Source organism: Euphorbia lathyris, chromosome 3 (genome assembly GCF_963576675.1).
Source record: "Euphorbia lathyris chromosome 3, ddEupLath1.1, whole genome shotgun sequence".
Classification (NCBI taxonomy): Eukaryota; Viridiplantae; Streptophyta; class Magnoliopsida; order Malpighiales; family Euphorbiaceae; genus Euphorbia; species Euphorbia lathyris.
The window spans coordinates 34095832-34118894 of NC_088912.1; the positions used below are offsets into that span (position 1 = coordinate 34095832).

The 23063-nt window shown below is 34.9% G+C and overlaps 2 protein-coding genes across 4 annotated transcripts; both read right to left on the reverse strand.

Moving 5' to 3' along the window:
- Positions 1-934: 934 nt before the first annotated feature.
- LOC136224771 (polygalacturonase QRT3) lies at positions 935-18130 on the reverse strand. 3 transcript variants are annotated; one of them, XM_066013190.1, is made up of 7 exons: positions 17994-18130; positions 17679-17715; positions 16495-16697; positions 12709-12951; positions 11706-11850; positions 11414-11641; positions 936-2096 (listed from the first exon to the last, which is right to left on the reverse strand). In XM_066013190.1, the coding sequence occupies exons 4-7, from the start codon at positions 12783-12785 to the stop codon at positions 1029-1031; spliced, it is 1518 nt and encodes a 505-aa protein (XP_065869262.1). In that variant the 5' UTR covers positions 12786-12951; positions 16495-16697; positions 17679-17715; positions 17994-18130; the 3' UTR covers positions 936-1028. The 3 variants fall into 3 exon arrangements, with proteins under 3 accessions (XP_065869261.1, XP_065869262.1, XP_065869263.1); XM_066013189.1 differs by lacking the exon at positions 12709-12951 and having other exon boundaries at positions 935-2096; positions 11706-11863; positions 16495-16658; XM_066013191.1 differs by lacking the exon at positions 12709-12951 and having other exon boundaries at positions 938-2096.
- Positions 18131-20064: 1934 nt separating this feature from the next.
- On the reverse strand, positions 20065-22854 carry LOC136221558 (chitinase 2-like). Its single transcript, XM_066008932.1, has 2 exons — positions 22217-22854; positions 20065-20347 (listed from the first exon to the last, which is right to left on the reverse strand). Exons 1-2 carry the CDS (start codon positions 22852-22854, stop codon positions 20065-20067), a joined length of 921 nt encoding a protein of 306 aa, XP_065865004.1.
- Positions 22855-23063: the final 209 nt, after the last annotated feature.

Sequence of the window (23063 nt, forward strand, 5' to 3'; positions counted from 1 at the left end):
AATTAATGTACATTTATGTAAAGGTCAACTTGATGGACTTAAGTGTTTAATTTGTAAAATGTAGTATATGATTGGGTATATTTCTAATCATGGATGGAGGACCAGTTTTATTATCAACATTTCACCCAAAGTGCTTATATTATATTGGACCATCCATACCAATCCTCCCATCATTTCTACAGTGATGGAAAATTACCCGATTTCCCTTTTTAGATAAAGGACTTCAACAATTTTTACATAAATAATTGGTTGTGTTTTGTAGGAATAATAATAATAATAAAAGTTATTATTGTTATTACTGTAGAGACAATGTATTAAAATAGCTTTAAATTTGTTTGGAAGCAACTAATTTAGTTTTTGCATATAAAATAATATGTTCAGTCTTCAATGTTTATCAAATGATATAACTAAAAGTCTCACTAACGTATCAGACGTTGTTAATAAGATTTGAGTTATGATGTTGACGGATATTAATAAGGCATGAGTTTTATTATGTGTAAATACCATGTTGCAATTTCTATTATGGATAAATTAGTAATTACAGCACTCTATCAATACATTTATGGTCCTAAGAAAATTGCATCTTTTGAATTTGACCTTCCATTAATAATAAATTGTCTAAGTTAGCCTTGCCCTAAAATGTCAATAAGCCCAAACCACTATTAATTATGTTGCACTAATGGATTCAAAATACGCATTCACGTTTATAATCTCAAAGTTAACATTAGTAATTCGCTCTTCTGGTTATATATAGAATGATTTAAGGATTATTCATAGATGTGGTATCAATATTAAGTGTTGTGGTTACACAGAATGATCTACGGATTATTTCTTACAATATGATGTAAATGGAATATAAATATAACATCATGAAGATATAAATAGAAAAATAGGAAAAAAAAACACTTCGTTTCATTAGTTTACAAGTAGACGAATATGATATTATTATTATTTAAAAAAAAACACCATATCTTTTTACATAGTTGGAGAAAAAAAAAACTCCAGCAATAATAATAATAATAATAAAATCAAGTAGTCTCCCCAATCATATTATACTGATCAACAATTACAGACACAATCCCATTTACACCTCTATTACTTTTCACAGTTACTACATTATGTGATACATTAGTCACGGCATGCATCACAAATCCTGCTTCTTTTACATAAAATGAGTACTGAAAATGATTTATCCGGTCAGGAAACACCAACACCCGCGAAAAATCCGCCACCCATTTCGTCCCATTTCCGGCCACCGTCAGCTTCCCGACGGTCGATTTCATGCTCATTCCGTTAACATTGTTCCGGTCTATTACGACTTGATCAATGTCCCTAAAACTTCCTTCTAATTTAACTATAGGAACCATTTTACTTGAATCCCCATTAAACATATTGTCCACAATATTTACCCCTGAAATTTTACCCTTAATAGATTTTAATACAACATTAGCATCTCCGAAAAATAATCCATTAGTAACATGAACTTGAATTGGATCTTCTAGAATTATAGCTGTAAAATCTAAGTAACAATTGTCTATTCTATTTAATGAAGCACCCATTTGGATTAAAATTCCTATGCCACCAAAAGATGTTGCCTTATTGTAACAATGTACCCCTGTGACCAAATTTGCCTGGCCTCTTAATTGAATCCCAATGGCTGCGGAAAATATTACAACGTCGGTAATTCCATTATCGTTACCTCTAATGTCGATTCCGGTTCCCGAATAGTGCTTTTCGTCTTTGTCGCCTCCGATTGTGGAATTTTGTCCTAAGAAACAACTTGATATGAATGTTTCGTGTCCTTTTTCGACTAGGATTCCTTGTGTTGTGAAATGGAGAAAGAAGCAATCGTGAATTCGAATTCTTGCGGATTCAATAATAAGAATTCCGCCTCCTCGGAAACTTGAATCGAAGAGGATGTCGCGGAAAGTGATGTCTTCGTAGTAGATATTGCCGACGTTTTGTTGTTGTTTGATTTCGTTAATGTGGGTATGATCTTTTGTTTCCTTACGAGGCTGGGAATTTGGTGAGCATAATTCGATGAGATGCCTATCACCAGGAAATGTGTTTGATGCTCGTAGAGTTCCTCCTCTTACCTAAACCAATTTTACCATGATCATTAATTTGTATATTACTTTTAATTTTGGATATATAAGTCATCATATATATTTCTACTAATCTAAACTCAAATTCCATTTGTTTAACATTTTTAGATTTCTAATGAATTATTTTTTTTTTTATTTTTTTTTCTAATTTTATGACTATCTCCTTATTTATTCAAAGAACAAAAGTGTGTTTTCGGATTTAGAAAACTTATTTCATCCATTATTTTGAACAAATTAAATTTAAGTTGATGTATGAATTAATTTTTAGCCTTTTTTTTCCCTAAAAAGGAGTATTTTTCTCATAAATCCTCAATGGTTATTTAGGGCTCGTTTGTGTCTGTTGGTTGGGCTGGGTTTCTTGGCGAGCCCATTTATGGGTCTGCTGCCTCGTCAATTCCACCCAAACCTGTTTTTAATGAGGTTAATTTGGGCTTTTATATGAAAATCATATAGCTAATATATAGGGAAAATTACACATAAATTCATATTTTAAAACTATTTACAACTATGTTTTTTTTGAAACATGTCAAACTAGTAAATTTGTATTTTTAATATATTTTAAAAATTATAATTTATAAATTAGAAGTCTAGAACATATTTTCTAGGGTTTATGATTTATGAATTGGAGTCTAAATTTTTTAAATTATGGTATAAAATCATAATATATATAGAGAATAATGATATATTAAGAATTAAATTTGATGATATGACTTAGTTGTAATTTTATACTTAGTTATGATATTCATGTATTTGACCCATATACATACAACTAATTCATATTATTAAGATTAATTCTCATTATATCACTATTTTCTATATATCACAAATAAAGTATAATTTTATACTCTAATTTAAAAAATTTAAACTCCAATTCATAAATCCTAAAAAATAAATCCTAAACTCCTAATTTATAAACCATAGCCCTTAAAATATATTAAAAATAATAATTTATTTAATTTAATATAATTAAAATTATTAATTAACATGATTGTAAATATTTTTTAAAAATAAAGTTATATGTAAATTTCCCTAATTTTGAATATATTTATTTTTATTTGGTCACAGATTGCATATTTTGCAGGCGCTAATTGATATTTGTATCAAAAGCTCAAGTTTACGGCCATCCTTACATTATATATATATTTTTTAGGTATAAGGTCTAAATTTATCCTAAAAAAATTTACTTCTTTAAGGTATGAAATGGTAAAAGCAATATCAATTTTATCTATACTTCACAGAAAATTTGAACAAACTGATTTACGATTATTTGACTGTTACATTAGACCTTTTAAATATCAATTGTGCCTAAAATATTTACTGTGGTATAAATTTAAAAAAACAACCTGCCAAAACGCCTTTAACTAAGGGCTAATAGTATCGTGGGAAAAAGCTAATAAGTATTTAGTAAATACATGATAAATATTAAAAGTTAGAGATATTTTTGAAATTAAATTAAAAATTATGACTATTTTTTCCGCAAATAATTTAATATTAGTTTTTTTTTTATAAGACGTGAAAGTTGCTTTGGAAAAAAAAAACTACAAATTGATGGTGTTTGCTTGAAAGTTGGAAAAGCTGTTTTTAGGTCGCAAAACCAAAAGCGTACCAAGACTGACATATTAAATAGGGCCAAATACATCAAAATCATAATTATATACAAAAATTACAACTAAATCATATCATCAAACTTTTTTTTAATGAAAATTATATCATCAAATTTAATTCTTAATATGTCATTATTCTATATATATATTATAATTTTACATCATAATTTAAAAAATTTAGACTCCAATTCATAAATTATAAACCTTAGAAAATATATTCTAGACTTCTAATTTATAAATTCTAATCCTTAAAATATATTAAAAGTACTGATTTTACTAGTTTGACATAATTCAAAATTATGACTTGACATAGTTGGAAATAGTTTTTAAAAGTTGAATTTCTATGTAATTTTCCCTATTAAATATGTCCATGAATTGGATCTAACAGACTTCTATCTAAAAATAATAATCCAAACTCTTGTTAATTTAGGTAGACTTGGACCGGATTGGGATCGGACTTAAAAATCAAATCCCAAAACCAGCTCATATAAGTTCACTTAAAAAAATATACATAAGTTTTATTATAAAAAATAAAATTTATACTTAAAAGTAAATATTTAATATATAAATTCATTAATTAATACCAATAGGGAGAACTAGGCAGAAAAGGCGAAAGAAAGGGCGATGGCGATAGAAAGGGATCGTGAGCGAGATCGGCGGGTTAGGGTGAGGGATAGATCGGTAGAGAGGGCGGCGCAGGGTGGGCTGGGGGGTCGATTTTGGGCGGATAGGGAGGAGCGTACGGCAGGGCAGGGGAGCGATGGGTTTGGAGGGCCGGAGGGCGATATAGAGGGAGGAGAGCGGCGGGTTCCAGTTGGGGCGAGTTTGGCGGATCGGGAGAGGTAAGGGAGAGGGTGGTTCGTGGGGGGGTGGGGTGGGGGGCGCAGATCTGCCTGTTGGCGAAAAGGCGGTTGTCGGGGAGGCTGCCCTTGCAGCTGGGGTTGATGTCGATGGCGGAGGGAGGAAGGTTGGGGCAGGGGATGCAGTTCCAGGCCAGGAGGGTGTGATTGCTGCCCAAGGGGGCTCTGCGGCAGCGGCCACGGCTTGCGGTATCCCTAGCCCGGCCTTGGCCGACGGGGATGCGGTGAACGCCGAGACCAAGTCTAATTTAAATCTAATTTCTAGGACAGTTGATGATGCATTGACCAAAAAATCTAACGTGCAAGGTTTGGGGAAAAACTCATGGAGGGATACGGTGATGGGAATGGTCGAGGAGGATCCTATATTAGATGAGGAAATTATGGAGGATGATTCAGAAGAAGTCTATTCTGATTCTGATGAAGAGGATGGTGAATAGGATGATCTGTTATGTCCTGTGATCCGGCTTTCCTCGGCTGAAAAACGTACCCTCAGGTCTAAATGGAAGTTATCTTTAATAGTTACTGTGCTTGGTAAAATGATTAGTTTTAATTATTTCGCTCAGAGAATCCAGGCGCAGTGGGCCAAAAAAAGGAAAGTCACCATTACTGACTTAGAGAATGATTATTATGTTATTAACTTTACTAGGGTGGAGGACTTTAATGCTGTTATTAATGGTGGCCCATATATTATTTCTAATCATGTTCTGGCATTAAGGCCATGGGTTCCCAACTTTAATCCTCATGACTGTTCAGTTAATATGATTCTAACTTGGGTGAGATTCCCGGGCTTACCTGTTGAATATTATAATGAAAGCTTTCTTAATAAAATTGGTGGACTAGTTGGTAAAGTTCACCATGTGGATAAAACCACCATTGGGGCAGTTAGAGGTAAGTTTGCCAGAGTTTATATTGATATCGATCTAGCTAAGCCCCTTTTGTCTAAATTCTGTCTCTAGAATATGGTTTACTTTATTGAGTATGAATGTATTCATAATATTTGCTATGAGCGTGGTATGTTTGGACATACCTATGAGGGTTGTCCTAAGAGGGAGAAGCTGGTAGAAGAGGTTATTGTGGCCAATAAAGGAAAGGATGAAGGGATTCAAAGGGAAGGGAGGAACTTTAGCCCCTGGATGGTAGCTAAAAGATCGGGTAGACGAAGGACTCGTGCAACTGTTAGTCAGCATCGTCCTCCTGACATTAGTAAGGAGAAGAATCTTCCTCAGATAGTCCCTGAAATCAAGGAGAGATCCCCAAATAAGAAAGTTGGTTCTGGAGATGAAACGGTCCTCGTTTCAGGTTCTAGATTTGGGGTTCTGTCTATTGAGGATGCTCATGAGGCTGACCTTGCAAACAAGCATTTGGAGCTAAGCATGCCAGGGTTAGAGTCCGCTGAGCCGGCGGCTGATAAAGTGGAGACTGTTAACCCTTTGTTTGAGCCCAAAGTTGATGCCCTGGGGAGCTCCCAGAATCATGCACCAATTGGGAAAAAGAAGCATAATGAGGTTAGTATCCCGAAAATCTTTGTGGAAAACTTAAATGGGAAGGCTATGGGGGTCAATAAAATGAGTATGAAAAAACCTAAGGGTATTCAGAAAAACAACCAAAGTTCCTCGAATTCTTGGGATAAAAGGGGGCCTGCTAGGACCTCTTCAAGGCTCTCAGGAGCCCCGAATAAGTATCTGGTTTAGGGTGTGGGCCTGTGGTCAGTATTCTGCCTTTTTGATGGATTTGTTTGTGTGGAATGTTAGAGGAGCGGCTAGCAAGACTACCCGTATCCATGTTAAAGACTTAGTTAAACAGTTTAACCCTTCTTGTTTTGCTTTGATGGAAACTAAGATTAGTGGAAGTAAAGCTGATGAGGTGGTTAGAAAGTTTAGAAATTGGAATTGTGTCAGATCGGAGGCTACTGGCCGGGCTGGTGGGATTTGGCTTTTCTGGAAGCCAGATCGCGTTCAGATTGACATTGTCAGTATGGATAAACAATTTATTCACAGTAAGGTTGTTTATCCTGGTAATAAACCTTTTTGTTTTATCACCTTTGTTTATGCTGATCCTATCATTGCCAATCGTAAAAGGTTGTGGGAGGTTCTACATACTATGAGTACGAGTATAGTGGAGGCTTGGTTTGTGGCGGGGGATTTTAATGATATTAGCCTTATCAGTGATCAAAGAGGAGGTGGGAACCACTATGTGAACCGGTGTCTCAATCATAAGCAGAGTATGGATTTGTGTGGGCTTTCGGATCTGGGTGCAGCTGGTCATAGATTTACTTGGAAACGTAATAGTACTTTTGTTCGCTGGGACAAAGTTTATGCTAATATTGCTGCTATCTGTAGATTTCCGGAAGTGAATGTGCTTAATCTCCCTTTCCGTCACTCTGATCACTGTCCTATTTTAGTCAGGTTGGTTAAAAATCATCGCCCTAAAGGGAACAAACCTTTTAGATACCAGGTGGCCTGGGAATCTCATCCTGAGTTTAAAAACTTTGTTCAGGATAATTGGCAACCTCACTCCAATGTTTTGCTTGCTGCTGAGGGGTTTAGAAGAAATGTGGTTGGATGGAATAAAAACATCTTTGGCCATATTATCAGAAGAAAGAATAAACTTTTAAGCAGAATCGAAGGCATTCAGCGTAATTTGGAGATTAGTTTTGATCATAGTTTGAGTGGTCTTCTTAGATCTCTCCAGAAAGAATTCGAAGCTGTGCTGAGGCAGGAAGAGCTACTTTGGTTTCAGAAATCTAGGAAGGCTTGGATTAAAGATGGAGATCACAATACCAGATTTTTCCACCTTTCTATTATTATTAGAAGGCAGAGGAACCGAATTGATGCTATTAAAGATTCGAATGGGGATTGGTTTTATGAGGATGAGGATGAGGATATTCGGCTCTTGGCCCTTAAGTTTTATAAAGACTTATTCAAAGAGGAAGCTGTGGATCTGGATAAAGCTCTTTATAAGACTACGTTTCCTAGGTTGGAAGAGGATATGATTCTGGAAGCTTTCCATCCTATTGACCAAAAAGAGATTGATAAAGCTTTCTCGAGTATTGGTGCTACCAAAGCTCATGGGGTTGATGGTATTCCTGCCGGTTTGTACCATAAACATTGGGATACTGTGAAGGAAGGTATTTATAGTTTTGTTAAAGGAGTTTTCAGTGGATCCGAGGATATTAGGCTTGTGAACAAAACTCTTCTGGTCTTGATTCCGAAAGTGGAGAAACCGTCTTCCTTTTTACAAATGAGGCTTATTAGTCTTTGTAATGTGCTGTATAAAGCTATTACCAAAATTGTGGCTAATAGACTCCGGATTATTCTTCCTGATATTATTAGTCAGAATCAAGACAGTTTTGTTCCTGGAAGACAGATGATGGATAATGTGGTTATAGCTCAAGAGATGGTTCACTCTATGAAAATTAAAAAGGGTAGGAGGGGTATTGTGGCTCTTAAGCTGGATCTGGAGAAAGCTTATGACCGCCTCAACTGGAGTTTTCTTCTGGATAGTCTGGAGAGAGCTGGTATCCCGGATAATTGCAAGAAGTTAATTGAGGTTTGCATTTCTTCTCCAGTTTTTCAGGTTTTGATTAATGGAGATATGTCTGAGGAGTTTACTCCCTCCCGGGGAATCCGTCAAGGGGACCCTATGAGCCCTTTCTTATTTGTGATTGCGATGGAAAGGTTGTCTCACCTTATCCAAGAGGCTGTTGGCAATGGGAAATTCCATCCGGTTTCCATCAATAAATTCTGTCCTTCGATTACTCATTTGTTTTTCGCAGATGATGTTATGATCTTTGTGGAAGGAAATGAGGAGCAAATAGGTGTGATTATGGATATCCTTAACTGTTTCTGCGCTGCTTCTGGGCAAAAGATTAATATCCAAAAATCCCGGATGTTGTGTTCGAAAAACATGAGTCAGGGAGTTTGCAAAAGGCTAAGTGAAATTTATGGTATTCCTTTGACCAAATCCTTGGGTAAGTATCTAGGGGTTCCCCTCCATAGTGACAGAGTCTCCAAAGCTTCCTTTAAAGAGACTCTCGACAAAACTAATGGTAAATGTGCCATTTGGAAAGCTAAAACTCTTTCTCTAGCTGGCCGTCTTACTTTGATTCAATCTGTCAATTGCACGGTTCCTAACCATATTATACAAGCTTGTAGATTGCCGGAGTCGGTTCTTAATGATCTTGATAAAATCAATTGGCGGTTCCTTTGGGGGGGACTCTACGGAGGGGAAAAAGATCCACCTTGTTCCTTGGAAAGAGGTTTGTCAACCTAAAAAGATGGGAGGCTTGGGGATAAGACAAGCCAAGGACAATAACAAAGTGTTATTAATGAAGCTTCTGTGGAGAATGTGGCAGCTTCCTTCGCCTCTTTGGGTTCGTTTTCTTTGTGGAAAGTATAGGAAAGATAAGATTTTTGGAGGCCCCAAGGAGAGAGTGGTCAATTGCCCCTTTCTTTGGAAAGGCCTTAATTCTGTGTTTTCAGAGTTCTGCTCTGGGATAGGTTGGGCTGTGGGCAATGGGAAGTCTATCAGCTTCTGGAATGACACCTGGATTGGTGATAAATCTTTGATAGAGTTGTGTACTTCCCCACCACCTGTTGATATCCGTAATTGGAGGATTGCTGATGTGGTGGATTCTGATGGGGTTTGGATCTGGTCCAAATTTGACTCTTTTTTCAGTCTGGATACACTCATGAGGATTAGAGGGGTGAAGATAAGTAACAGGGAGGAAGATAGGGATAGTCATTATTGGGCATTGACGAATAATGGGGCTTATACCTGTAAATCCGCCTTTGAGGCCTTCAATCAAAATTTGGCGGGCCCTCATTCTGAAGTTTGGAAGCTGATTTGGGCTTTAAAAGTTCCTTACCGCATTAGGAGCTTTATGTGGCTTGGTGTTAAGGGTAGATTGCTTACTAATTCTGAGAGGAATAGACGGCATTTGGTGGATTCAGGGGCTTGTAGCAGATGCAGAGGGCATATTGAATCTATTTGCCATGCTCTTAGGGATTGTACTAGGAGTAAAGAGGTGTGGAAGAAAGTTCTCCCTCACCACCTGCTTTCTACTTTCATGGACCACTCTGATCTTGACTGGTTTGTTGATGGTGTAAGTGGGAAGTTGTTGGCTGACCTGGAGCATGGTGATATCTTCTTTGCTATTATCTGTCATCAGATTTGGTGTTGGAGGAATGAGAAGATTTTTGGAAGGAAAACCGTTTTTATTCCTAATTTGGTTGAGTTTTTATCAAAAAAAATTATATAATATTACTGATAGCTTTAAAGGAGATTCCCTTGCTAAGTCTACCTTGAAGAAGACTGTCCACCTCTTGGGCTGGTGTAGGCTTAGGGTAGGGATGGTGAAATTAAATACGGATGGTTCTTGCCTTAAGGATGGTAAAATTGCTACAGGTGGTGTTCTGAGGGATGATGGTGGTGCCTGGGTGTCTGGGTTTACTCAGAATCTGGGTCTGGATTCGTCCTTTTCAGCGAAGCTTTGGGGGTTTTTTTTCTGGCCTTAGACTTGCCAAAAGTCTGGGTTTGAAGAAATTTCTTGTTGAATCTGACAACCTCGAAGCTATCAATATGATCTCTGATAACAAAGCTATTTGTTTAAATAGCCAAAACTTAATAAAAGGTATTAGAAGGTTTTGTTCTTCCTTTGAGTTCATCAACTTCAGCCATGTTTTTAGAGAACAGAACCGGGTGGCGGATCGTTTGGCGATTGCTGGACACGAGAGGATGCTGGGCGTCACAACCTTCTCTTATCCTCCTGATTATCTTTCTTCTCTTCTTTTGGAAGATGTGGTGGGGGTTAGCTTCCCTAGGCTAATCCCGGGTTAGGTTTTTTTTCTGTTTGTTTTCTTTCCTGTTCCTACTAAAAAAATAATAGGGAGAACTAGGCCGAACCATACTATTTTATCAATTCCATACCCGTCTAAAAAATAAATGGACTTTAGCGGGCTTGGATTGGGCTGGGTCTAAGGTCAATTTTTCTTGTCCAAACCTGAACTAAGGGACATAGGTTAGGACGGATACCCGAACTCGTTGACAAATCTATGCTACATACAAGTTAACCCCAAAAAAATTATCTAAAATAATTACTATATTATTGACAAAGTAAAAAACTTGTCAAAATGTATCAAACTGTTTCAGTTTGATAAATTTGTTTGTAACGTCTGGTATGACAATCTAATAAATGTCAAATCAATACCTTCAAATGTTAAGTTCTTACTAATTAGTACATTAGGGATAAATTTAGACTTCCTAAAAAAAATGATAGAGTAAATTTGACACTTATCCATTTTTTTAACTATATACAATACTCTATTATTTTTATTAAAAATTTTTTGTTTCGTTTCATTGAACTAATTAACTAAATTGTTAATTTGTTACATTTTTATTATTTTTAACAATTTTATTATTCACAGTTCAATTTCATTTTTTATTTTATTATGTAAATATATTAGTTGGATATTTAAGAATTATTCTCTCCATTCCTAATTACTTGTTACTTTAGATTTTCAATGATATTTTTTCTGTTTTACCTTTAATCTATTTGTCCTATAATTATTAATGTTATGAGCAAAATAAGGGCAATTTAATCATTTTATACTATATTTAAGTCTAATTAATATTTTTAAATTCCTGTGAAAAGTGACAACAATGGAGGGAATAGTTCCTTTAGCAATAGGCAATTCCAGTTCAATATGAATATAGTTTGAAGTTATAGGAAATGTTGGGCCAGTCTATGAGATGAGCTAGGCCCATTAAATGAAATTTGACACGTGTATGGAGTGGACTGCAACTAGAATTAAATAAAGGAAAGAAAGGAGAAAAGAGGACAAACCAGGAGATTGCCAACATTAGCAGGAAACGTAAGAGGCTTGCTTATTTTATAAACTCCGCCTTGTAAATCAATAACAACACCTCCTAAATCTTTGATAGCACCCACCAAATGATGACTCCCGTTTCCCAATCTGATTCCATCTTCCAATGCTCTGATTAAAGCATCGCTGCTCTCTCCATTCCCGCTCGGGTCAGCTCCATACCCAATTGGATAAATCACTCTCCCTTCCTACAAATTCACAATTCAAACAATTATTCAAATTACTTAAGAGAATCTGTTCAAACATACATACCTGTTTTGATGGTTTGATGGTCTGGGTATTGGATGATGGTGCAGACATTGCTTTAAACCTTGTACCAAATTCTTTCACCTTCTGTTCTCGCATTGGCAAACTAGTTGTTTCATTTATCAGCAGCATCATCAGCGTAATTGAAAGGCTGCAAAATGTAACTATCCAAGGTTTCATTTTTGTTTTTCTAGAGAGAGAAGATACAGAAACAAAAATGGAAGATTTTGTAATTTATTAGAAAGAATAGGGAACAAGAGTTAAAAGACGGTTGGGTTGGGATTGGGGTTCGGCATTTACCAAGTAAAGTAATGACTAATTAATGCTCAAATTATGTTTAAATTGTTGTCAAGTGTGCTTAGATACAAAATTGACCGACCATAACTTGAAAAAAACAAATGAAAAGTCTATACTAACACCACGTCGCACTCTTTTCTTCCTTTCATTCTTATGTTTTTATAAAAAGGAATTCCTTTCCACGATTCTACTTACTTTTTTGAAAAACAGAATTAGATTCTTTAGTTTCTTTTCTTTTCCACGTTTCCTTTGCGCTGTTGGATTCACATTTGCTACAAATGCTTTTTAACAATCACTTACTTTCCTCGTTGCCACACAATCAGGTTCGATACATGATTTTCAACCGTGGGGTGGGGTGGGGTGGGGTGGGTGGGACAAACAATATATGTCAATTTGTCAAATAATCGGTTTATCACCACAATTAAACAAAAATAAGTTCCAACTACTTATCAATTCAAAACTTATTCTAACTATAATCAACTTAATCAATTTGTTCAAATCAATTATCCATTCTTTTCTCTTGCGGTTACTTGGTTTTATCAATCTGAACTCCTTCTAAAGGAAAACTTCTAATAAAAGAAAGATTTCTAATAAAAAGAGGATTACTAGAAGAAGAAAAAATTTCAGCGAAACACTATAAATAAGTAGGTATCACAAAACCTATAGATACATAAGTATTTCACAAGTAATTCATAAACTTCAACCTTCCAACCTTTGCTTATTTAAGTATCGGAGCGGGTTTGTCGGACTCCGGCCCCTCTCTGAATGTCCGTTCTGTCTTGTAGACATTCCAAAATGACTTACAAGGAGCTTCGAAAACTGAGATAACACTTTATAATTAATGTTTCAGAGCTTACAACTTTACTTCTCAGTTGAAATCCAACTTGAGAGAATTCCAATCCGCACCACCCAAGAATGGATCCACGCAGGGTTGGACGGGGAGCTCGAGCACCCACTAGTCACCGAAAACTCCGTTAAACCTTTGTATGGAGCTTTGTTTTTTTTAAAGTAAAAACACTCATAAAATTTCAATTGAACACACATAGACATTGAAGCACTTCCTATCCGTAAATCTTGGATCCCTATTACCACCAATAAGCAATGCAATTTGTTCATCATTTTCTAGGGTATCTTATTGAACTACAACACTGCTGGAATAACCTGTAAAGAAATTGTCTCATTTTTGTTTTTTGCTAGAAAGTATAAGTATTTTCAAATAAACCTTTACAATTCTACAATTTAACAAAGAAGTTGGCAATGTATGAAAGGAAACCTCAAATACAATGCATGTCTATTAAAGGAAGCACCAGAACATATATTAGCATGCATTTTTCCAATTACTTTTACTCTTTTTCATGCCTATTTATGTTGTTCCAGGCACCAGAAAAGAAGGTACTAAAATCAAGAAAAATAGAATGCTGTCTTACCACCATCCTTGGCATTAAAATTGAAACCTCGTCTAGCACAGGCGCACACAACTTTCTCTAGCCCTATCCACGACGAGTCACTTTCTATTCCATCATTCCCCTCAATTATCATACAACATAACTATAACATTCTCTATCACATTGAAGTACTGGCTTCCAAATCATGACAGCATGACTCAAGAACCAACAGAAGTCTCATATCTTTGAAAATCACATATTTAAATTCAGTCGCTGACATAGGAAGTCGTAAAAGGAAATAGATCGAACACATGGTGGAGTATCCATATATATTGGTTGATATAGACAGGGAAACCACTACAGGTACTAAAACAAAACCCGTTGGACTTGCAGCGTACAACACAGGCTCGTCCAACCATGTGTTTTTAATTCCACAAATTAATGGAACCAATTGAACTAACTAATGAATTCACCTGCACCTTAAGCTCATCATCTATTAACTAACTAATGAATTCACCTGCACCTTAAGCTCATCATCTATTACTCCTGAGAATTCTGTTTCTCATGATTGAATTTTGTAAGTCGTTGTTTTCTATCACTTGCTGATGATGATGCTGAGTCAACAAGTCAGCGTAATTGTAAGTCAACCCGTCAGCAAGAGTAAAATCAAGAAGTCGGAATGCTGAGTTATCAAGTCAGCGTGGCTGTGGTCAGTATGGTACTGAGGTGATAATACAGGTCAACATGGTCTTGCTGTGTTACCACTGGTCAGTAGGTCTTGCTGAGTTTGTACATTTTTGAGTAAGGATATTTTGGGTATTTTCACAACTTTGTAAAGGCTATAAAAGGTCTGGGTTGGGAAGTAGTTTCATACGAGAGATTCTTAGACTAAGTCATAAGTGTACACTGTGATAATCTGAATTGGGGATTGGGAAAACACGAGAGTTTCTGGAAAAGGAGAAACTGTTTCAATCTTGTTGTAATCTCCATTGATTAGTGAAGTTGCTGGATGTAGGCAGTTAAGCTGAACCAGGGTAAATTCTGTGTGTATTCTTTTTGATTGTTGTTTCAAGATCCAATCTGTGATCTTTGTGTACTTTGTTTCTCTGTGTGGTTGATTGATCGTTCGAAGCGTAGTTCAACAATTGGTATCAGAGCTAATCAAGAACAGAGCAATGGGTTTTACAAAGATCGAGATCGAGCGTTTCAATGGTAAGGGAGATTTTGCTCTATGGAGACAGAGGATGAAGGCAATCTTGGTTCAAATGAAGGTTGCGAAGGCTCTGAAGGGCGAGAAGGAATTTCCGGCGACAATGACGAAGGAGGAGAAAGAAGATCTTCTTGAATTGGCTTACAGTACGATCGTCCTGTATCTTGGCGATAAAGTGCTAAGAGAAGTTTCGAAGGAAACCTCAGCTGTTGGGGTTTGGCTCAAGCTTGAACAGTTGTACATGACGAAGACACTCACCAATCGGGTTTATCTTAAGGGAAAGCTTTTCGGCTTCAAGATGAACGAGGACAAGCCAGTTGAAGACTATCTTGATGATTTCTCAAAGATCATAATTGACCTAGAGAACATAGAGGTAAAGATTGAAGATGAAGATCAGGCCATAATGATCTTGAATTCTTTACCCCAGTCTTTCAGTCATTTTGTTGAAACCATGAAGTACGCTAGAGAAACACTAAGTCTGGAAGAAGTTCTGATGGCGCTAAAGTCAAAACAGATTGAGGCCAACACCAACACTGAAGCTGCAGAAGGATTGTTTGTTCGTGGAAGGTCTGAGAAAAAGGACTCTCACAAGCCAAAGAACAAGAACGGGAAAAAGTCCAAAACTACATCCTCAAGCAATAAAGAAGGCAAGGTCTACAAGTGTTTTCACTGCCATAAGGAAGGACATTTCAGGAAAAACTGTCCTGAGAGGAACAAGAGTCTAGGTCAGCCTAAAGATCAAGGCGAAGCCGCTGTGGTAGAAGAAGGTTATGAGAGCGCTGAGGTCCTTGCTGTCACTGATAAAGATCCAAACACTGACTGGATCTTGGACAGCGGATATACGTTCCATATGACTCCCAACAGGACGTGGTTCGAAGACTTTCAAGAGGAAGGTGGGAGGGTTCTTCTAGGCAACAACAAGTTGTGCAAGGTACTGGGTCAAGGCTCCATTAGGCTGAAGATGTTCGATGGTCAAGAAAGGATTATGACCGGTGTGAGGTATGTGCCAGAACTGAAAAGAAATTTAATTTCTTTGGGTACGCTTGATAAACAAGGATACAATTATAGAGCCGAAGGGGGTATCATAAGGATATCTAGAGGACCTTTAGTTGTTATGAAAGGTACCATGAGTAATGGCCTATACACACTCCTAGGTAGTACTGTGTTAGTCTCTACCGCAAATCTCACCGAGTCTAAAACTGATAGAACCAATCTTTGGCACCTTAGACTAGGTCACGTGAGTGAAGTTGGTTTACATGAACTTAGGAAGTAGGGTTGTCTTGGTAAAGATCACATAGGAAAGATAGATTTCTGTGAGAACTGTGTCTTAGGGAAGTCTAGTAAAGTCAAGTTTCCTAAGTCAGCAATACATAGAACCCAGGACATTCTTGAGTACATTCACTCTGACCTATGGAGCACCCACTAGTCACCGAAAACTCCGTTAAACCTTTGTATGGAGCTTTGTTTTTTTTTAAAGTATAAACACTCATAAAATTTCAATCGAACACACATAGACATTGAAGCACTTCCTATCCGTAAATCTTGGATCCCTATTACCACCAATAAGCAATGCAATTTGTTCATCATTTTCTAGGGTATCTTATTGAACTACAACACTGCTGGAATAACCTGTAAAGAAATTGTCTCATTTTTGTTTTTTTGCTAGGAAGTAAAAGTATTTTCAAATAAACCTTTACAATTCTACAATTTAAAAAGAAGTTGGGAATGTATGAAAGGAAACCTCAAATACAATGCATGTCTATTAAAGGAAGCACCAGAACCAGAAGAGATATTAGCATGCATTTTTCCAATTACTTTTACACTCTTTTTCATGCCTATTTATGTTGTTCCAAGGACCAGAAAAGAAGGTACTAAAATCAAGAAAAATAGAATGCTGTCTTACCACCATCCATGGCATTAAAATTGAAACATCGTCTAGCACAGGCGCACAGAACTTTCTCTAGCTTGACGTCAAAGCCATCATAAAGCCTCCATTGCTCTTCAATCTCCGTGATCACAAGCTCATCAGCATCAAGTGAAAGTGAAAGTGAAAGCCTCCTTATATGCCTTCAATGCAGATTGCCACTAATTCAACACTATAATTACCTAAGTGAAAATAGAAAGTTAATTGTTCTAAAAAAACAACATTTAATTATGAAATCATAGCAAATTTGGACTAGCTACAGAAAGAAACGTGATGATCAGCATGTTTCATTGAAGATATTGTGATAAGAATCTCCAAACTCACACAAACTAAGATCAATAAGCACTCATGTGAAGAAATAGAACTCATATTAATGGATCTCAACTCAAGTGTATTCTCCACTAACAACACAGAAACAAAAGAGGAAATACAGAAGAATATAATCTACCCTGCGCTACTGTAAGGACAGAAACTCTCCCCTAATATCACACTAAACCCCCTGAGACAACAAAATCCAGCTAGCCCTATCCACGACGAGTCACTTTCTATTCCATCATTCCCTTCAATTATCATACAACATAACTATAACATTCTCTATCACATTGAAGTACTGGCTTCCAAATCATGACAGCATGACTCAAGAACCAACAGAAGTCTCATATCTTTGAAAATCACATATTTAAATTCAGTCGCTGACATAGGAAGTCGTAAAAGGAAATAGATCGAACACATGGTGGAGTATCCATATATATTGGTTGATATAGACAGGGAAACCACTACAGGTACTAAAACAAAACCCGTTGGACTTGCAGCGTACAACACAGGCTCGTCCAACCATGTGTTTTTAATTCCACAAATTAATGGAACCAATTGAACTAACTAATGAATTCACCTGCACCTTAAGCTCATCATCTATTACTCCTGAGAATTCTGTTTCTCATGATTGAATTTCTCTATATTGTATAAAAACTGACACTAAAATTGGAAACACACACAACACCAACATAAAAAGTGAAACTCATAAGACTTAAATGACTAAAACTCATATTAAGCTATCTATAAATAACCCACTAATCAATCAGAAAAGTAAGGCTATTTTATGTGCACTTTGATTTAACATTAGCATAAGCTACACTAGCAATGTTTGATTTAAGAGGATGTACCAGTTCATTCGTCATATTGCTCCCATATATCCCGTGCCTGCAGATTTATACAGTCAACTCAATATATTTTCTTTTAAACAAGCCAAAATAAACATTGGAAGCTCCAGAGCATCAGATTTAGGAAAGTCCCCAAATCATGTACTAATTCAATCTTTAAGGACAGAAAGTTATCCAGGAAAAAAAAAAAAGTAAAAATCATCAACCAAGCTTTTAACGTTTGCATCAATTGAAAAGGCACAGAACCAAAACTAAAATTTTCAGAATCGTACAAGTAAATAGAAGCTTCAACCAGGGAAATAGTAGTAAATATCATACCTGTTTATTGAAATCTGCAAGAGCCTCCGCTCATAAACAGAACAGTGCTAACTTTAGGCTTTCTATTTGTTCAATTAAAATTTACGCTAATTTGTTAACACAAAATCAGAGTGGCGCAGCGGAAGCGTGGTGGGCCCATAACCCACAGGTCCCAGGATTGAAACCTGGCTCTGATATGAGAAGGCTTCCATTGTTGCATTATTTTTTTATGAGTTTTTCTTCCATTTTTGCGTTATTACATGCGTCCGATCGCTTCTTATTCTCATTTTGTCCCATGTTGGGGTCTCATATTTACTCCTATTATCATCTTTTTACAACTATGTCAAATCATAATTTTTTCTTAAGTCAAACTAGTAAAATCAGTACTTTTAATATATTTTAAGGATTAAAATTTATAAATTAGAAGTCTATAATATATTTTCTAGGGTTTATGAGTTATGAATTGGAGTCTAGAATTTTTAAACTATGGTGTAAAATCATAATATATAGAGAATAATGACATATTAAAAATTAAGTTTGATGATATGACTTAATTGTAATTTTGTACTTAATTATAATATTCATGTATTTGACCCTTTAGCTTTCTATCATAATTGGTAATATTCAATAAATTAAATTATAAAAAACAAATTAAATTTGTTTTATGTTACATAAAAAAAATATTTAAAAATATTTACTGTAACTTCAATATTTCATAATATTCAATACATTAATTTATAAAAAAATGTAGTTTGTTAATGTTACATAAAATTAAATAATATAATATTGAACTATTTTTTGCTAAAATAACATGTATTATAATACACTACCAATTATTTATCAATTATAATTTTAGTTTTACTGATTAGGTTTAAAAAATTAATAATTATATAGTTATATTTCATTTAATTGATTGTTAATTAATAACCTAAATTCATTAGGACATAAAATAAATATTATATAAAAAGATATGTCCAATATTTATTCAAATTAAAACATTAAGTTATTATAAATTTGGTCACTAAAAAAATAGATATTAATATTCCTCCATTAAATAAAAAAAATTATTTGAATTCTTATTACATCCAAATCATGGAATCCTAATTTCTATCTTTAAAGTTCCATCTAACATTTCGTTTGTAAAAAAAAAAAGTCTAAATTTTTAAGGAGTGACTAATACATATCATCTCCAATAATATTTCTCATATTCACTTTTAGAGAGTCAATTGTTTATATTATTTTTAGAGAGTTGATCAAGAGTCTTTTAGAGATACTCTAAATTTTTAAGAAAAATAGTTTACATTTGCCAAACTTTGCTTTAGGACCTGAGAAAGCAATGTCAAACGCTTCCTTAGTATGTAAAATATATAATACGGATATGTTTTAAATTAATCAATAAATAAATTATATAAGTAAAAATATAAATATAAAGCTAATAAAAATAGCGTAAATAATTAAATAATTTAAAATATTAACTTATTAAACTGAGTAAAACTTTAATTTGTTGTCAATTGTATTTAAAATATCAAAACAATATTAAAAAATGTATTTTGCATTGAGAAATATAACTTTACCAAAATCAAACAAAACATGAATAACTTTTCACTAAAAGCTAAAAACAGAGTAAGAGACCAAATTTGTGAACTGAGTAAAACTATTTCTTTTGTCAATTGTATTTAGAACATCAGGGTGGTATGTATTTCCATTGCTTTCCCAAAAAGGGTGCTTTCCATCTATGTATGGTTCGCATCGTTCGCATCGACGAAATAAAATGGAGATACAACTTAATCACTCTAGAAAAACTCCGAATACAGGTGGTTATCGTTTGTACAGATAGACTTTTGGGCTTTTAAAAAAGAAAAGCACTTTTCTAACACAAGTCTTGGGTTAGATCACGCTAAGCACTTTTCTAACACAAACCTCGGTTAGGCCACACTTTCTAGTTTACGTTTAAACGTATTTACAAAATCCCTACCAAAACAAACGTATTTACAAAATAAGAAACCGAATTTCAGAACTTTTTATATTTCATAATTCATAATACATAAATACATAATCATATACAAAGTGATAACATATGATAAGTGAAATATTAATGAGGAATTGCTAATAAAGCCTGAGATTGCTTTTCATAGCGAAAACCATTAGCCTTAGAATCATCGGCAGACCAAATAAAGATACCATACAACTCCTCCTTACTCTTAAGTCTACTGCAGGCTGTAAAGAATCCATTATCCGGTGCTAATCCACCACTTCCATCGCTAATAAAGCTCGCCAAAATCTTACCTCCTTTATAATTTGAAGTCTGTATCTCGAAATAATTGAGAAATTGAGACACAGTTGTCCTTTCATCATACGCATAGAATTGAAAATTTTCATTGTAACATCCGTAATTTATAAGGAGTATTTCGTAATTTTATTATACTATATAAACACATTATAAATAACCTGTTAGTAATAAATTAGTTGAGTATTACGTTTTATATTATTATTACTATTATTATTATTATTATTATTATTATTATTATTATTATTATAATATTAGTTTTAGTTTTAGGTTTTTAGGATTATGTTTTTGGGGAGAGGGGAGAGCACTACTTTTCTTTTTGCGGCAGCTGCGTTTGCCTGCACTGCACATATTGGATTTTTATTTTTTTCCATTTGTTTTTAATTCATAACTCCTTATTCCGGCCACTTCTTCAAATGAAAATTATACCATTAAATTTCTTGTTTTATGAGGAAGATTTTAAGACCACTATTGATATTTTTCTGAACAAAAAGTATGATAATTCGAGCGGGTATTTTCCACCGGCAAAGTGATCTTGTCTTTTAGACGGTTTTAATAGTGGAAGGAGTGTACTTTTGGACTCCCCTGATCGTTGGCTATCTCGTGATAGTCTCGGTTTGCGATTCCGGCAGCTCCAGCGAACCTCCGATGGCAGACCACCGCGCTCCGGAGAAACTCTGAAAGTCGGTAACAGGTCAATTAGAACCCGAATAATTTGATTAGCTTTTTGGGACGAGAGGTAAACTTAATTACTTATGTTTATATATATGTCTATATATATATATATATATATATATATATATATATATATATATATATATATATATTTGTATGAGTGTCTATTGATATTTTGTCATTGAATAATTAAACGTGCGTTGAATGAATGTTGAGTATTTGGTTATCATTTAATTGGTACTTGATTTATATACATGGTGATTTGAGACTTGGAGTTTCAAATATTCTTTGTATGGTTGAATTTATTGATATAAGGTTTGTTCCTTTTAAAATCCTGTTTACCTATTAAGGTATTAGCTGTGAAATTATACCATGATAGGATGAGAATGCATATGAGTTCAAAAGATCATGAATTATCAAGTATGAAATTGTATTGGATTATGCTTGAGTTAGAAAACATAAATAGCTAGCTTGAGTGAGTATATTCAATGGTCTGGAGGTTTGATGATACTGTGGGTGTTATTTTACTCTAATTGAGTTTGTACTGTGTCCTGAAACTGGGGGCGATAGCAGTACCGTATTATTGAAAAAAAAGGAAAAAGAAATCATTATGAAAAGGGTACCTATCCCGAAACTAGAGGCGATAGCGTACACGTACGTTGAAATATTGTTAACCATGAGACCATTGAGTATATTTCACTTAGGTCTAGTTGGGCCCTTAAAAATAAAGATAATAAATTATAATTTTGTAGTTTGAAGTAAATTGAGTCATATACGAGATGATATATTTATATTTTTATTCCCGATTGATTGATTGTTTGATTATTGGATTAATTAAATGTAAAATGCATGAAATTAATTGTATATATGTGTGTGTATATTCATGTATATAAATATAGGTAATTATGTTTATTGAGTAGGCAGCTCACCCCTTGCCACGTTGAAATTTTCAGGCTAGGTTCAGAGGTTGTTCCATTTGCTAGATTTTCAGGTTTACTCTACATTCAGGCTGACCAACACAAACGACTCATTCTCATTAGCAAGTTCATAGACATTTATTAGGATTTATTATATTATTGGATTGGATTATTTGTTTAAATTTAAGTAAACATTATTGACAGATTAAATTGTTTGATTGGTTATTTAATTCTTTGGTTATAAGATTTTGATAGACGACAATAAATGAGGAGCATTTTTATAGTTATGTTGGTATTTGTGCTTAATTATGATAATTGCTTAGTTTTCTATGTGTTTTCAATGTGACCAGGGATGGAGGTTACAAACATAGTCAATCAAATTCCCATACTTTTTCCACAAAGCCTGATAATGCGATTGAACCTCATCATCATCGAACGGAGCAATGGAGGCGAAAGAGAACACACCATTCTTCTTCAGAGTGCTTACAAGCTGTCCAATACACTCTGCGAAAGTGTTAGGATCGGCCTGAAAATGCTCGTAATCGATGTCAATTCCGTCCAAGTTATATTGTTTGATGATATCTGTGAGAGAAGAAACAGCATTGGAAACCCAGGAACTAACTGACGAGGGTTGGAAGTTAGCCGAGCCTCCTTGGACGCTGTCTCCTCCGAGACTAAGAGCTACTTTGACATTGGGATATTGGGATTTAATTGCAGAGACCTGAGATGGACTCAGATTGTTAGAATCCCAGAAGACGTTGAATTTTCCATTGGTGGGAGATGGAGAAGATGAAGTGTCGTAATCTATGGCGAAGGAGAGGATGAAATGGAAATCGACATTTGGGTTAATTGGAACATCAGTGAATTTGACGTTATTGAATTCAGCTCCTATGTATTCTCGAAACAAGTTTGAATTTTCTGGAGCAGCTTCTGCTCCTTGGCTTAAGGATATAACTGCTTGAAGAATAAGCAACGAAATGAAAAGTTTGGAGCAGATTCCCATTGTGTTGTGTTTACTTTCTTTTTTTGACAACTTTGTGTTGTGTTTACTTAATTTGTGTGGAATGGAATATATCCTCCTTCTCATTATATACTAATTATGATTTGACTCTTTGTTTGTATGATTGTATAATTAATTATTCAAAAATTAACAATTATATTTCATTTGCTACTTAATTATATATTACTATATGATACGTAATATCTGGGTTT

Bases quoted from the DNA above. Each gene is read 5' to 3' on its own strand.
- LOC136221558 (XM_066008932.1), bottom strand. From the start codon at position 22,854: ATGGGAATCTGCTCCAAACTTTTCATTTCGTTGCTTATTCTTCAAGCA. The intron at 20,348-22,216 runs TTGTAACCTCCA...ATGTTACAATGA, and splicing joins GGGAATTTGATTGACTATGT to AAATTTTCAATTCTATGCGT.
- LOC136224771 (XM_066013189.1), bottom strand. The intron at 11,864-16,494 runs GTAAGACAGCAT...AACCTTGGATAG, and splicing joins TTTTAATGCCATGGATGGTG to TTACATTTTGCAGCCTTTCA. The intron at 11,642-11,705 runs GTATGTATGTTT...GTGAATTTGTAG, and splicing joins CCATCAAACCATCAAAACAG to GAAGGGAGAGTGATTTATCC.